This window comes from Hemitrygon akajei, chromosome 11 (genome assembly GCF_048418815.1).
Source record: "Hemitrygon akajei chromosome 11, sHemAka1.3, whole genome shotgun sequence".
NCBI lineage: Eukaryota > Metazoa > Chordata > Chondrichthyes > Myliobatiformes > Dasyatidae > Hemitrygon > Hemitrygon akajei.
Window position 1 is genome coordinate 78905498 of NC_133134.1, and position 16081 is coordinate 78921578.

At 50.0% G+C, this 16081-nt stretch overlaps 1 protein-coding gene across 2 annotated transcripts in view; it reads left to right on the forward strand.

Moving 5' to 3' along the window:
- The window catches only part of lmna (lamin A), a 95959-nt gene extending 80237 nt beyond the window's left edge, over window positions 1–15722 (forward strand). The window contains exons 13-14 of one of the 2 annotated variants that reach the window (XM_073061186.1): window positions 10068–10414; window positions 15322–15722. In XM_073061186.1, the coding sequence (XP_072917287.1) occupies window positions 10068–10346 (279 nt within the window). In that variant the 3' untranslated portion in view covers window positions 10347–10414; window positions 15322–15722. The remainder of the gene's footprint in view (window positions 1–10067; window positions 10415–15321) is intronic. The other variant, XM_073061187.1, reaches the window with a different exon arrangement.
- The last annotated feature ends 359 nt before the right edge of the window (window positions 15723–16081 follow it).

Below are 16081 nucleotides of genomic sequence, written 5' to 3' on the forward strand. Positions count from 1 at the left end.
GACAGAGGGATAGTGAGGTGTTGTTCATGGACTGTCAGAAATCTGATAACAGTGGGATAGTGAGGTGTTGTTCATGGGTTCATGGACTGTCAGAAATCTGATGACAGAGGGATAGTGAGGTGTTGTTCATGGACTGTCAGAAATCTGATGACAGAGGGATAGTGAGGTGGTGTTCAGGGACTGTCAGAAATCTGATGACAGAGGGATAGTGAGGTGGTGTTCAGGGACTGTCAGAAATCTGATGACAGAGAGATAGTGAGGTGTTGTTCATGGACTGTCAGAAATCTGATGACAGAGGGATAGTGAGGTGGTGTTCATGGACTGTCAGAAATCTGATGACAGAGGGATAGTGAGGTGTTGTTCATGGACTGTCAGAAATCTGATGACAGAGGGATAGTGAGGTGTTGTTCATGGACTGTCAGAAATCTGATGACAGAGGGATAGTGAGGTGTTGTTCATGGACTGTCAGAAACCTGATGACAGAGGGATAGTGAGGTGTTGTTCATGGACTGTCAGAAATCTGATGACAGAGGGATAGTGAGGTGTTGTTCATGGGATCATGGACTGTCAGAAATCTGATGACAGAGGGATAGTGAGGTGGTGTTCATGGACTGTCAGAAATCTGATGACAGAGGGATAGTGAGGTGGTGTTCATGGACTGTCAGAAATCTGATGACAGAGGGATAGTGAGGTGTTGTTCATGGTCTGTCAGAAATCTGATGACAGAGGGATAGTGAGGTGGTGTTCATGGACTGTCAGAAATCTGATGACAGAGGGATAGTGAGGTGTTGTTCATGGACTGTCAGAAATCTGATGACAGAGGGATAGTGAGGTGGTGTTCATGGACTGTCAGAAATCTGATGACAGAGGGATAGTGAGGTGTTCATGGACTGTCAGAAATCTGATGACAGAGGGATAGTGAGGTGTTGTTCATGGACTGTCAGAAATCTGATGACAGAGGGATAGTGAGGTGGTGTTCATGGACTGTCAGAAATCTGATGACAGAGGGATAGTGAGGTGTTGTTCATGGACTGTCAGAAATCTGATGACAGAGGGATAGTGAGGTGTTGTTCATGGACTGTCAGAAATCTGATGACAGAGGGATAGTGAGGTGTTGTTCATGGACTGTCAGAAATCTGATGACAGTGGGATAGTGAGGTGTTGTTCATGGGTTCATGGACTGTCAGAAATCTGATGACAGAGGGATAGTGAGGTGTTGTTCATGGACTGTCAGAAATCTGACGACAGGGATAGTGAGGTGTTGTTCATGGACTGTCAGAAATCTGATGACAGAGGGATAGTGAGGTGGTGTTCATGGACTGTCAGAAATCTGATGACAGAGGGATAGTGAGGTGTTGTTCATGGACTGTCAGAAATCTGATGACAGAGGGATAGTGAGGTGTTCATGGACTGTCAGAAATCTGATGACAGAGGGATAGTGAGGTGTTCATGGACTGTCAGAAATCTGATGACATAGGGATAGTGAGGTGGTGTTCATGGACTGTCAGAAATCTGATGACAGAGGGATGGTGAGGTGTTGTTCATGGACTGTCAGAAATCTGATGACAGAGGGATGGTGAGGTGTTGTTCATGGACTGTCAGAAATCTGATGACAGAGGGATAGTGAGGTGGTGTTCATGGACTGTCAGAAATCTGATGACAGAGGGATAGTGAGGTGTTGTTCATGGACTGTCAGAAATCTGATGACAGAGGGATAGTGAGGTGTTGTTCATGGACTGTCAGAAATCTGATGACAGAGGGATAGTGAGGTGTTGTTCATGGACTGTCAGAAATCTGATAACAGTGGGATAGTGAGGTGTTGTTCATGGGTTCATGGACTGTCAGAAATCTGATGACAGAGGGATAGTGAGGTGGTGTTCAGGGACTGTCAGAAATCTGATGACAGAGGGATAGTGAGGTGGTGTTCAGGGACTGTCAGAAATCTGATGACAGAGAGATAGTGAGGTGTTGTTCATGGACTGTCAGAAATCTGATGACAGAGGGATAGTGAGGTGGTGTTCATGGACTGTCAGAAATCTGATGACAGAGGGATAGTGAGGTGTTGTTCATGGACTGTCAGAAATCTGATGACAGAGGGATAGTGAGGTGTTGTTCATGGACTGTCAGAAATCTGATGACAGAGGGATAGTGAGGTGTTGTTCATGGACTGTCAGAAACCTGATGACAGAGGGATAGTGAGGTGTTGTTCATGGACTGTCAGAAATCTGATGACAGAGGGATAGTGAGGTGTTGTTCATGGGATCATGGACTGTCAGAAATCTGATGACAGAGGGATAGTGAGGTGGTGTTCATGGACTGTCAGAAATCTGATGACAGAGGGATAGTGAGGTGGTGTTCATGGACTGTCAGAAATCTGATGACAGAGGGATAGTGAGGTGTTGTTCATGGTCTGTCAGAAATCTGATGACAGAGGGATAGTGAGGTGGTGTTCATGGACTGTCAGAAATCTGATGACAGAGGGATAGTGAGGTGTTGTTCATGGACTGTCAGAAATCTGATGACAGAGGGATAGTGAGGTGGTGTTCATGGACTGTCAGAAATCTGATGACAGAGGGATAGTGAGGTGTTCATGGACTGTCAGAAATCTTATGACAGAGGGATAGTGAGGTGTTGTTCATGGACTGTCAGAAATCTGATGACAGAGGGATAGTGAGGTGGTGTTCATGGACTGTCAGAAATCTGATGACAGAGGGATAGTGAGGTGTTGTTCATGGACTGTCAGAAATCTGATGACAGAGGGATAGTGAGGTGTTGTTCATGGACTGTCAGAAATCTGATGACAGAGGGATAGTGAGGTGTTGTTCATGGACTGTCAGAAATCTGATGACAGTGGGATAGTGAGGTGTTGTTCATGGGTTCATGGACTGTCAGAAATCTGATGACAGAGGGATAGTGAGGTGTTGTTCATGGACTGTCAGAAATCTGATGACAGAGGGATAGTGAGGTGTTGTTCATGGACTGTCAGAAATCTGATGACAGAGGGATAGTGAGGTGTTGTTCATGGACTGTCAGAAATCTGATGACAGTGGGATAGTGAGGTGTTGTTCATGGGTTCATGGACTGTCAGAAATCTGATGACAGAGGGATAGTGAGGTGTTGTTCATGGACTGTCAGAAATCTGACGACAGGGATAGTGAGGTGTTGTTCATGGACTGTCAGAAATCTGATGACAGAGGGATAGTGAGGTGGTGTTCATGGACTGTCAGAAATCTGATGACAGAGGGATAGTGAGGTGTTGTTCATGGACTGTCAGAAATCTGATGACAGAGGGATAGTGAGGTGTTCATGGACTGTCAGAAATCTGATGACAGAGGGATAGTGAGGTGTTGTTCATGGACTGTCAGAAATCTGATGACAGAGGGATAGTGAGGTGGTGTTCATGGACTGTCAGAAATCTGATGACAGAGGGATGGTGAGGTGTTGTTCATGGACTGTCAGAAATCTGATAACAGAGGGATGGTGAGGTGTTGTTCATGGACTGTCAGAAATCTGATGACAGAGGGATGGTGAGGTGTTGTTCATGGACTGTCAGAAATCTGATGACAGAGGGATAGTGAGGTGGTGTTCATGGACTGTCAGAAATCTGATGACAGAGGGATAGTGAGGTGTTGTTCATGGACTGTCAGAAATCTGATGACAGAGGGATAGTGAGGTGTTGTTCATGGACTGTCAGAAATCTGATGACAGAGGGATAGTGAGGTGTTGTTCATGGACTGTCAGAAATCTGATGACAGTGGGATAGTGAGGTGTTGTTCATGGGTTCATGGACTGTCAGACATCTGATGACAGAGGGATAGTGAGGTGTTGTTCATGGACTGTCAGAAATCTGATGACAGTGGGATAGTGAGGTGTTGTTCATGGGTTCATGGACTGTCAGAAATCTGATGACAGAGGGATAGTGAGGTGTTGTTCATGGACTGTCAGAAATCTGATGACAGAGGGATAGTGAGGTGTTGTTCATGGACTGTCAGAAACCTGATGACAGAGGGATAGTGAGGTGTTGTTCATGGACTGTCAGAAATCTGATGACAGAGGGATAGTGAGGTGTTGTTCATGGACTGTCAGAAACCTGATGACAGAGGGATAGTGAGGTGTTGTTCATGGACTGTCAGAAATCTGATGACAGAGGGATAGTGAGGTGTTGTTCATGGGATCATGGACTGTCAGAAATCTGATGACAGAGGGATAGTGAGGTGTTGTTCATGGACTGTCAGAAATCTGATGACAGAGGGATAGTGAGGTGGTGTTCATGGACTGTCAGAAATCTGATGACAGAGGGATAGTGAGGTGTTGTTCATGGGTTCCTGGATCGTTCAGAAATCTGATGACAGAGGGATAGTGAGGTGTTCATGGACTGTCAGAAATCTGATGACAGAGGGATAGTGAGGTGTTGTTCATGGACTGTCAGAAATCTGATGACAGAGGGATGGTGAGGTGTTGTTCATGGACTGTCAGAAATCTGATGACAGAGGGATAGTGAGGTGGTGTTCATGGACTGTCAGAAATCTGATGACAGAGGGATGGTGAGGTGTTGTTCATGGACTGTCAGAAATCTGATAGCAGAGGGATGGTGAGGTGTTGTTCATGGACTGTCAGAAATCTGATGACAGAGGGATGGTGAGGTGTTGTTCATGGACTGTCAGAAATCTGATGACAGAGGGATAGTGAGGTGGTGTTCATGGACTGTCAGAAATCTGATGACAGAGGGATAGTGAGGTGTTGTTCATGGACTGTCAGAAATCTGATGACAGAGGGATAGTGAGGTGTTGTTCATGGACTGTCAGAAATCTGATGACAGAGGGATAGTGAGGTGTTGTTCATGGACTGTCAGAAATCTGATGACAGTGGGATAGTGAGGTGTTGTTCATGGGTTCATGGACTGTCAGAAATCTGATGACAGAGGGATAGTGAGGTGTTGTTCATGGACTGTCAGAAATCTGATGACAGTGGGATAGTGAGGTGTTGTTCATGGGTTCATGGACTGTCAGAAATCTGATGACAGAGGGATAGTGAGGTGTTGTTCATGGACTGTCAGAAATCTGATGACAGAGGGATAGTGAGGTGTTGTTCATGGACTGTCAGAAATCTGATGACAGAGGGATAGTGAGGTGTTGTTCATGGACTGTCAGAAATCTGATGACAGAGGGATAGTGAGGTGGTGTTTATGGACTGTCAGAAATCTGATGACAGAGGGATAGTGAGGTGGTGTTCAGGGACTGTCAGAAATCTGATGACAGAGGGATAGTGAGGTGTTGTTCATGGACTGTCAGAAATCTGATGACAGAGGGATAGTGAGGTGTTGTTCATGGACTGTCAGAAATCTGATGACAGTGGGATAGTGAGGTGTTGTTCATGGGTTCATGGACTGTCAGAAATCTGATGACAGAGGGATAGTGAGGTGTTGTTCATGGACTGTCAGAAATCTGATGACAGTGGGATAGTGAGGTGTTGTTCATGGGTTCATGGACTGTCAGAAATCTGATGACAGAGGGATAGTGAGGTGTTGTTCATGGACTGTCAGAAATCTGATGACAGAGGGATAGTGAGGTGTTGTTCATGGACTGTCAGAAATCTGATGACAGAGGGATAGTGAGGTGTTGTTCATGGACTGTCAGAAATCTGATGACAGAGGGATAGTGAGGTGGTGTTTATGGACTGTCAGAAATCTGATGACAGAGGGATAGTGAGGTGGTGTTCAGGGACTGTCAGAAATCTGATGACAGAGGGATAGTGAGGTGGTGTTCAGGGACTGTCAGAAATCTGATGACAGAGAGATAGTGAGGTGTTGTTCATGGACTGTCAGAAATCTGATGACAGAGGGATAGTGAGGTGGTGTTCATGGGTTCATGTACTGTCAGAAATCTGATGACAGAGGGATAGTGAGGTGTTGTTCATGGACTGTCAGAAATCTGATGACAGGGATAGTGAGGTGTTGTTCATGGACTGTCAGAAATCTGATGACAGAGGGATGGTGAGGTGTTGTTCATGGACTGTCAGAAATCTGATGACAGAGGGATAGTGAGGTGTTGTTCATGGACTGTCAGAAATCTGATGACAGTGGGATAGTGAGGTGTTGTTCATGGGTTCATGGACTGTCAGACATCTGATGACAGAGGGATAGTGAGGTGTTGTTCATGGACTGTCAGAAATCTGATGACAGTGGGATAGTGAGGTGTTGTTCATGGGTTCATGGACTGTCAGAAATCTGATGACAGAGGGATAGTGAGGTGTTGTTCATGGACTGTCAGAAATCTGATGACAGAGGGATAGTGAGGTGTTGTTCATGGACTGTCAGAAACCTGATGACAGAGGGATAGTGAGGTGTTGTTCATGGACTGTCAGAAATCTGATGACAGAGGGATAGTGAGGTGTTGTTCATGGACTGTCAGAAACCTGATGACAGAGGGATAGTGAGGTGTTGTTCATGGACTGTCAGAAATCTGATGACAGAGGGATAGTGAGGTGTTGTTCATGGGATCATGGACTGTCAGAAATCTGATGACAGAGGGATAGTGAGGTGTTGTTCATGGACTGTCAGAAATCTGATGACAGAGGGATAGTGAGGTGGTGTTCATGGACTGTCAGAAATCTGATGACAGAGGGATAGTGAGGTGTTGTTCATGGGTTCCTGGATCGTTCAGAAATCTGATGACAGAGGGATAGTGAGGTGTTCATGGACTGTCAGAAATCTGATGACAGAGGGATAGTGAGGTGTTGTTCATGGACTGTCAGAAATCTGATGACAGAGGGATGGTGAGGTGTTGTTCATGGACTGTCAGAAATCTGATGACAGAGGGATAGTGAGGTGGTGTTCATGGACTGTCAGAAATCTGATGACAGAGGGATGGTGAGGTGTTGTTCATGGACTGTCAGAAATCTGATAGCAGAGGGATGGTGAGGTGTTGTTCATGGACTGTCAGAAATCTGATGACAGAGGGATGGTGAGGTGTTGTTCATGGACTGTCAGAAATCTGATGACAGAGGGATAGTGAGGTGGTGTTCATGGACTGTCAGAAATCTGATGACAGAGGGATAGTGAGGTGTTGTTCATGGACTGTCAGAAATCTGATGACAGAGGGATAGTGAGGTGTTGTTCATGGACTGTCAGAAATCTGATGACAGAGGGATAGTGAGGTGTTGTTCATGGACTGTCAGAAATCTGATGACAGTGGGATAGTGAGGTGTTGTTCATGGGTTCATGGACTGTCAGAAATCTGATGACAGAGGGATAGTGAGGTGTTGTTCATGGACTGTCAGAAATCTGATGACAGTGGGATAGTGAGGTGTTGTTCATGGGTTCATGGACTGTCAGAAATCTGATGACAGAGGGATAGTGAGGTGTTGTTCATGGACTGTCAGAAATCTGATGACAGAGGGATAGTGAGGTGTTGTTCATGGACTGTCAGAAATCTGATGACAGAGGGATAGTGAGGTGTTGTTCATGGACTGTCAGAAATCTGATGACAGAGGGATAGTGAGGTGGTGTTTATGGACTGTCAGAAATCTGATGACAGAGGGATAGTGAGGTGGTGTTCAGGGACTGTCAGAAATCTGATGACAGAGGGATAGTGAGGTGTTGTTCATGGACTGTCAGAAATCTGATGACAGAGGGATAGTGAGGTGTTGTTCATGGACTGTCAGAAATCTGATGACAGTGGGATAGTGAGGTGTTGTTCATGGGTTCATGGACTGTCAGAAATCTGATGACAGAGGGATAGTGAGGTGTTGTTCATGGACTGTCAGAAATCTGATGACAGTGGGATAGTGAGGTGTTGTTCATGGGTTCATGGACTGTCAGAAATCTGATGACAGAGGGATAGTGAGGTGTTGTTCATGGACTGTCAGAAATCTGATGACAGAGGGATAGTGAGGTGTTGTTCATGGACTGTCAGAAATCTGATGACAGAGGGATAGTGAGGTGTTGTTCATGGACTGTCAGAAATCTGATGACAGAGGGATAGTGAGGTGGTGTTTATGGACTGTCAGAAATCTGATGACAGAGGGATAGTGAGGTGGTGTTCAGGGACTGTCAGAAATCTGATGACAGAGGGATAGTGAGGTGGTGTTCAGGGACTGTCAGAAATCTGATGACAGAGAGATAGTGAGGTGTTGTTCATGGACTGTCAGAAATCTGATGACAGAGGGATAGTGAGGTGGTGTTCATGGGTTCATGTACTGTCAGAAATCTGATGACAGAGGGATAGTGAGGTGTTGTTCATGGACTGTCAGAAATCTGATGACAGGGATAGTGAGGTGTTGTTCATGGACTGTCAGAAATCTGATGACAGAGGGATGGTGAGGTGTTGTTCATGGACTGTCAGAAATCTGATGACAGAGGGATGGTGAGGTGTTGTTCATGGACTGTCAGAAATCTGATGACAGAGGGATAGTGAGGTGGTGTTAATGGGCTGTCAGAAATCTGATGACAGAGGGATAGTGAGGTGTTGTTCATGGGTTCCTGGATCGTTCAGAAATCTGATGACAGAGGGATAGTGAGGTGTTCATGGACTGTCAGAAATCTGATGACAGAGGGAATGTGAGGTGTTCATGGACTGTCAGAAATCTGATGACAGAGGGATAGTGAGGTGTTGTTCATGGGATCATGGACTGTCAGAACTCCGATGACAGAGGCGAAGAAACTGTTCGTGGAATGCTGAGTGGGTATCTTCAGGGTCATCTATCACTTCCTCGATGGTAGTAAGAAGAGGGCATGCCCATGAGGGTCTCGAATGATAGAGACGTACTTTTGAAGATGTCGTTGATGATGGGGAAGGCTGTGCCTGTGATGGAGCTGGCCCAATCTACAACTCTCTGCAGCCTCTTTCAATACTGAGCATTGGAGCCTCCACACCAGGCAGTGCTGCACCCAGTCAGAATGCTCATCTTCGGTGGGATACAAAATCTGCTTAAAGTCTTCACAAAGCGCTAATCAATCGTAGGACCTACTACCCTCTCAGGAGTGAGAGTATTGTTGTCTGGACCGTTAAACCAGGGCAGGCCTTCACTGTGAATGCCTGGGCCCTGGGGAGTGTGGCAGTACAGAGGGACCCGCGGGTTCAGGTACATTGTCCCTGAAAGGTAGACGGGACAGTGAAGAAGGTGTTTGGCTGGCTGGCCTTGATGTTACTATGGTATAGGATTTTGGTCAGACTGTTCTTGGAGTACTGTGTGCAGTTCTGGTCGCCCAACTCAGATAGGGAGCCATTCAGCCCATTGAGCCTGCACCACTTTCCCTCTCAACCCCATTCTGCTGCCTTCTCCCTTTGATGCCCTGACTAATCAAGAACCCACCAACCTCGGCTTTCTGGTAGAGTAGCCATTTGTGTAATAATCTTACAGCCGAGGTCGTCTGCGTTTCATTCCAATGTATTCGGCAATGACCTGTCGAATGAGTCCGGGTGCTCCGGTTTCCTTCCGCGTGTCCAAGGTGGCACTGGTTAGTAGGTCAATTGTCCTGTGATTGGGCTGGGGGTAAATTGGGGGTTACTGGTGGTGTGCCTCGTTGGGCTGGGCGGGCCTGTTCCGCTCTCCATCTCTAAATAAATAAATGCACCCAGTGACCTGCCGTCTGTGGCAATGAACCCCCTCTGTTCTAAAGGGATAGCCATATTTTACTTTGAAACAGTAATTGCTGTGTGTTGTGAGGTCCTGTCTATGGTATAATAGTGTACTGCTGTGAGATTCTCATCATTTGAATACTTTCTTCCACATATGAAACAAAGGTGTGATTAAGCTGGAGAGAGGGGCAGTAAATGTTCGTGGGTCATGGTCAGTACAGACCTGGTGCGCTGAAAGCCCTTTTACCGTACTGTTGAAGTCCCCAGGACCGGCTGCACAGCATCATCCCACAGAAGTCCAAGCGAAGTAACCCCAGTGTGGGGTAGTTGGGGAGGGAGGGTGAATGGTTAGAGGGAAGGGCTTGGGGAAGTGTTGGGGGGAGGCAGTGACGAGTGAGGGTCACCCTGCTGCCCCACTCCCCGACTCCCCGGCTCTTCCGATTGGAGGGTTGCCATAGAAACCTCCTGTTTTTCCCTCCCCACGAACAGGTCCTTCAGGATTCCTGGGCCAAAGACTCCAGGCTCCTCACCGGTGGCCCCGGAGACGAGACCGACTTCCCGGAGGCTCTCCCCACCCCCGAGGCCCCCTCCGACCCGACCCCCGGCGGTGGCAGCGATTCGGGGCGGGGGAGGTCCCAGCTCGTCCCCAGGCGCAGGCCAGTGAGAGTACGCTCGTCCCCACGGCACAACAAGGGCATGCCGCCCCGGCGTTTCGGGCAGAGTACGGCGTCCCGCACCAGAGGCGGAGGGACCAGGACTCGCCGATAGACGCCCCCTCCCCGTACCCGCCCCTTGTCTCCCCCCCTCGAACCCGGAGGAGGGGTGGTGACCTCGGAGTATGTATGGCGGTGTTCTGTGTCGCAGGCGATGAGGTGTGGGGTGGGAGAGGGGCAATGTGTCTGGGGTGACTGGGGTGGTGGGACAGTGATGGACTGCAGAGATTCTCCGGAGCGTGGAGAGGCCTTTCGGCCCCTCACCCACTCCCTCTCCCACCACATTGGCCAAAGTCACGGACGATCAACTCCCCTCTCCCAACCTCACCCACCAGCATTCCCAGAAATCCTGTCCTCAGCCCCGTCTATCCAGAATTTCTGGGCAGACAGATCTCCAGCCATGACATCCACTGTTCCATCTGCACCCACCAGTTCTGTCTACCCTCCCCCATCTCGTTCTCTTCCATTCTGTCTTCCCTCACTCTCTTTCCCATCTACCTTTCTGTCCTGCCTCCCACCCTCCATCCCGTCTCCCCAACCTCCGTCCTGTCTCCCACCCCTCCTTCTCATCTCCAACCCCTCCATCCCATCTCCCACCCCTCCGACCCGTCTCCCACCCTTCCGTCCCGTCTCCCACCTCTCCATCCCGTCTCCACACCCTCCGTCCTGTCTCCCACCCCTCCTTCTCATTTCCAACCCCTCCATCCCATCTCCCACCCCTCTGTCCCATCTCCCATCCCACCATCCCGTCTCCCACCTCTCCATCCCGTCTCCCCACCCTCCGTCCCGTCTCCCACCCTCCGTCCCGTCTCCCATCCCTCCGTCCCGTCTCCCCACCCTCCGTCCCGTCTCCCATCCCTCCATCCCGTCTCCCCACCCTCCGTCCCATCTCCCACCCTCCGTCCCGTCTCCCACCCTCCGTCTCATCTCCCACTCCTGCATCCTGTCTCCCACCTCTCCATCCCGTCTCCCCACCCTCCGTCCCGTCTCCCTACCCTCCGTCCCATCTCCCACCCTCTATCCCGTCTCCCACCCTCCGTCCTGTCTCCCGCCCCTCCATCCCATCTCCCGCCCCTCCGTCCCGTCTCCCACCCTCCGTCCCGTCTCCCACCTCTCCATCCCGTCTCCCACCTCTCCGTCCTGTCTCCCACCCTCCGTCTCATCTCCCACTCCTGCGTCCTGTCTCCCACCTCTCCATCCCGTCTCCCCACCCTCCGTCCCGTCTCCCACCCTCCGTCTCATCTCCCACCCCTGCGTCCTGTCTCCCACCCCTCCTTCTCATCTCCAACCCCTCCATCCCATCTCCAACCCCTCCATCCCGTCTCCCAGCCCTCCGTCCCGTCTCCCATCCCACCGTCCCGTCTCCCACCTCTCCATCCCGTCTCCCACCTCTCCGTCCTGTCTCCCTACCCTCCGTCCCATCTCCCACCCTCTATCCCGTCTCCCACCCTCCGTCCTGTCTCCCGCCCCTCCATCCCATCTCCCGCCCCTCCGTCCCGTCTCCCACCCTCCATCCCGTCTCCCACCTCTCCATCCCGTCTCCCACCTCTCCATCCTGTCTCCCGCCCCTCCGTCCCGTCTCCCACCCTCCGTCCCGTCTCCCACCTCTCCATCCCGTCTCCCACCTCTCCGTCCTGTCTCCCTACCCTCCATCCCATCTCCCACCCTCTATCCCGTCTCCCACCCTCCGTCCCGTCTCCCGCCCCTCCATCCCATCTCCCGCCCCTCCGTCCCGTCTCCCACCCTCCGTCCCATCTCCCACTCTCTGTCTCATCTCCCCACCCTCCGTCCCACCTCCCACCTCTCCGTCCCGTCTCCAACCCCTCCGTCCCATCTCCCACCCCTCCATCACGTCTCCCACCCCTCCATCTCATCTCCCACCCCTCCATCTCATCTCCCACCCTCCATCTCGTCTCCCACCCCTCCATCTCGTCTCCCACCCTCCATCCCGTCTCCCACCCCTCCATCTCATCTCCCATCCTCCATCCCGTCGTCCCTCCCCACCGTTCCATCTCTCCACCCCTCTGTCCCATCGCCCACCCTCCATCACCTGTCCCCACCCCTTCGTCCAGTCTCCCACCCCTCCCATCCCAGGGGAGCTCTGACCTGGAGGGGTGGCTTCCGATCCCCATAAGAGTTAGACAGGTACTCGCAGTCTCATCTGGCCAACCCCGCAAGTCTTCTCATACATCACACAAGATTATGGCTGGACTTCCTGTGGCCCCGACCCCTGGATTCCTTCGATTTCCAGAAATCCATCAACTCTGAACTCAGAGATGGAGCCTCTGGAAGGAGAGTATTCCATGGATTCTCTGCCCTCAGTCTGATCCTAAACCACCACCCCCAGCAGCCCGGGGGGTGGGGGGGAGAGATACTCTCCCCATCTAGCCCCATCATAAGTCTTAAAGGGATTTCCCCTCATTTTTCCCAGTTGCAGACAGCACAGTTCCAGTCACCTCATCTCCTCAAAACCCTTCGCTCCTAGACCCTTCCCCAAGTGGATCTACACCAAACACCCTCTGTGGCAAGAACCGGGGACCAGAATGGTGCACAGTCCTCTTGGCACACTCTCACCTGAACAGTGAGATACCCTCACTCGTACTCAAGCCCACTCGTGCGAAAGGCTGACACACCACTTACTCGTCCCACTGGTTGCTGGGACAGTGGTATTAACTTGGGACGTCCTTTCTAATCCTTGTAGTAGGATCAGACTATGTCCTCTCCCTCTGCATGGAACAATGGATGTGACCAACCATTACTGAAAGTTGTTGAACATCATTTGAACTCGTTCCTATTCTGCAACCCAACACCCCCTCCCAGTCCATCGGAGAAACCTTATCATCATTGCTTTGGGTTTGAAGATTTAAGGTACTATGTTTGGTTCGGTTCAAGGGTGGATTGTTAGGTGTGATGATAGCATTTGCAAAAGTTTGTTTCATTTTTAATTAGTGTCATGAAGTTCATCAACTTGTGTTTTATTGAGAATGGGCGTAGAGTTGAAAAGGGCAACAGTCACAACTGCAAGCTTTTTATCCCACTGCCTGAGATCCATGCGACAATACGGATGCTAAAGCCAGCATTTATTGTCTGTCCCTATCTTCCAGCATTTATTGCCTTTCCCTATCTGCCAGCATTCATCACACATCTCTAACTGCCAGTACAAGATATCTGTTCAGGTAATCGATGATACAAGCCTACCAGCAAGTACACCTTACCCTCCCACATTTTCTTATTCCAGCTTCTTCCCGACTCCTTTCCAGTCCTCAGCCCAAAACATCGTCCGTTTATTCCCCTCCATACATGCTGCTGAGTTCCTGCAGCGTTTTGTGTGTGTGATTGTGAATTTCCAGCATCTGCAGTGTCTCTGGTGCTTATCAAGTGCAAACTCTCGACCATACTGTGTATGGTCGGCACAGACATCAGTGAATGAGGGAATTGAAAAACAAGCAGGCTTTAGTGTTGAAACTAGGGGGGAAAAGGCCTAAATTTCATCAGGGAGTAAAATCCCTGGGTCCAAAAATCCCAAATATTTGCAATGTACCTGACAGAAACAGATTCTTCCTCAAATGAGGACACTGGTCTCCCATTATTCTGAATCCATGCCTTTTGGTGAATGCTTGAATGCAGAGTTAGAACTTCCCACCTTCTGTGCGTAAGCACTGCCTTGTAATGAGCTAACTAGGCTCCAGGCTGTAGGGTCCATGAACCCATCAGGCAGTGCGTTCCGGATTCCAAACCACCTCCTCTCAGATCCCCTCGACCCCCCTGCCCTTACACTAAACCTATCACCTCGAACCCCCTGCCCTTACACTAAACCTATCCCCTCTGGTTTTAGATTCCTCTGCCATACGAGAAAAGCTCTGTGCCAGCTCTAACTCTGCCCAGCCTCCTCTGTTCCAACCTGTCCCATCACTCCTTGTAACAAACTCTCAGTCCTGGGCAGTCTCCTCTGCACCCTCTCCAGCGCAGTCACGTCCGTCCGAGGGTCTGTGACCGGAACTGCACCCGGTGCTCCAGCTGTGGCCTGACCGATGGTTTATAAAGTTGGACCATAACCTCCCTGCTAAAGGAGACAAGTTTCCCGAACACTTTCCTCACCCCCCGATCCGTGCTGCCACCTTCAGGGATCCTTCGACCTGTACACCGAGGCAACTCTGTCCCTCAGTACTCCCTACCGTTCACAGTGTGTGTCCTACCCTTGTACAATGAGGTCCCTCTGTCCCTCAGTACTCCCTACCGTTCACAGTGTGTGTCCTACCCTTGTACACTGATGTCCCTCTGTCCCTCAGTACCTACCGTTCACAGTGTGTGTCCTACCCTCATACACCGAGGTCCCTCTGTCCCTCAGTACTCCCTACCGTTCACAGTGTGTCCTACACTTGTACACTGAGGTCCCTCAGTACTCCCTACCATTCACAGTGTGTGTCCTACCCTTGTACACCGAGGTCCCTCTGTTCCTCAGTACTCCCTACCGTTCACAATGTGTGTCCTACCCTTGTACACCGAGGTCCCTCTGTTCCTCAGTACTCCCTACCGTTCACAGTGCGTGTCCTACCCTTGTACACCGAGGTCCCTCTGTCCCTCAGTACTCCCTACCGTTCACAGTGTGTGTCCTACCCTTGTACACCGAGGTCCCTCTGTTCCTCAGTACTCCCTACCGTTCACAGTGCGTGTCCTACCCTTGTACACCGAGGTCCCTCTGTCCCTCAGTACTCCCTACCATTCACAGTGCGTGTCCTACCCTCGTACACTGAGGTCCCTCTGTCCCTCAGTACTTCCTACCATTCACAGTGTGTGTCCTACCCTTGTACACCGAGGTCCCTCTGTCCCTCATTACCTACCGTTGACAGGGTGTCCTACTCTTACTGAAACCCCCGAACATTCATCCCCTCACACTTATCAGGGTTTGTCACACCCAACAAAGACGGATACTGATGATCAGTTTCCTGCCGGGAGTGCCGTGGCATTGTAAACGATTCCTGGGTCGTGGGTGTCCCTTTGGGCTAACCGATTGCTTCTTGTTTCCACAGGGTGGTAACCGTGGTGACCCTCGGAACTGTGCAGTCATGTAACCGGCACACGCTGTGGAGAACCTGCGTTTTTTCAGACCAGAAATTTTTTGAGCATATTTTGTATAACAGGAATATTTCTTTAAAGAGATTGTAAGCTTGGCGAAAATATTTTGTTGACTTGATGCTCTCCATGGGCCCTAGTTTCTAAATGATTCTGTAAGGTGCTCCGAATCGGGATGGGTTGGGAATGGGTTGTAATTCCTTTTGATTTTTACACGCGCACACACACACACACACACACACACACGAACACGCACACACGAACACTCACACACTCACACACACACACGAACACGCACACGAACACTCACACACTCACACACACACACGAACACGCACACACACGAACACGCACACACGAACACATGCACATGAACACACACACCCCACACACACACACACACACACACACACACACACACACACACACACACACACACACACACACACACACACGCGAACACACATACACACACACAGACAGCCTGTTGTCTGATACTCCCTCAAAAAAGGGCAATCAATTAAAAATCTTGCTCTAATCAAACCAATTCCATTTTTCTGGGCTACACTGAGGCTTACAGCACCAAAAGAGGCCTTTCATCCCACCCTGTCTCTTCTATCCCACAAGTGCCTACCTTTCATACTTCTGCTTTCCAGCAGCTCAACTTGGTGATTCAAGTTCTTCTCTGAATGTTGCAGCGTCTCACAGAATAGAAAC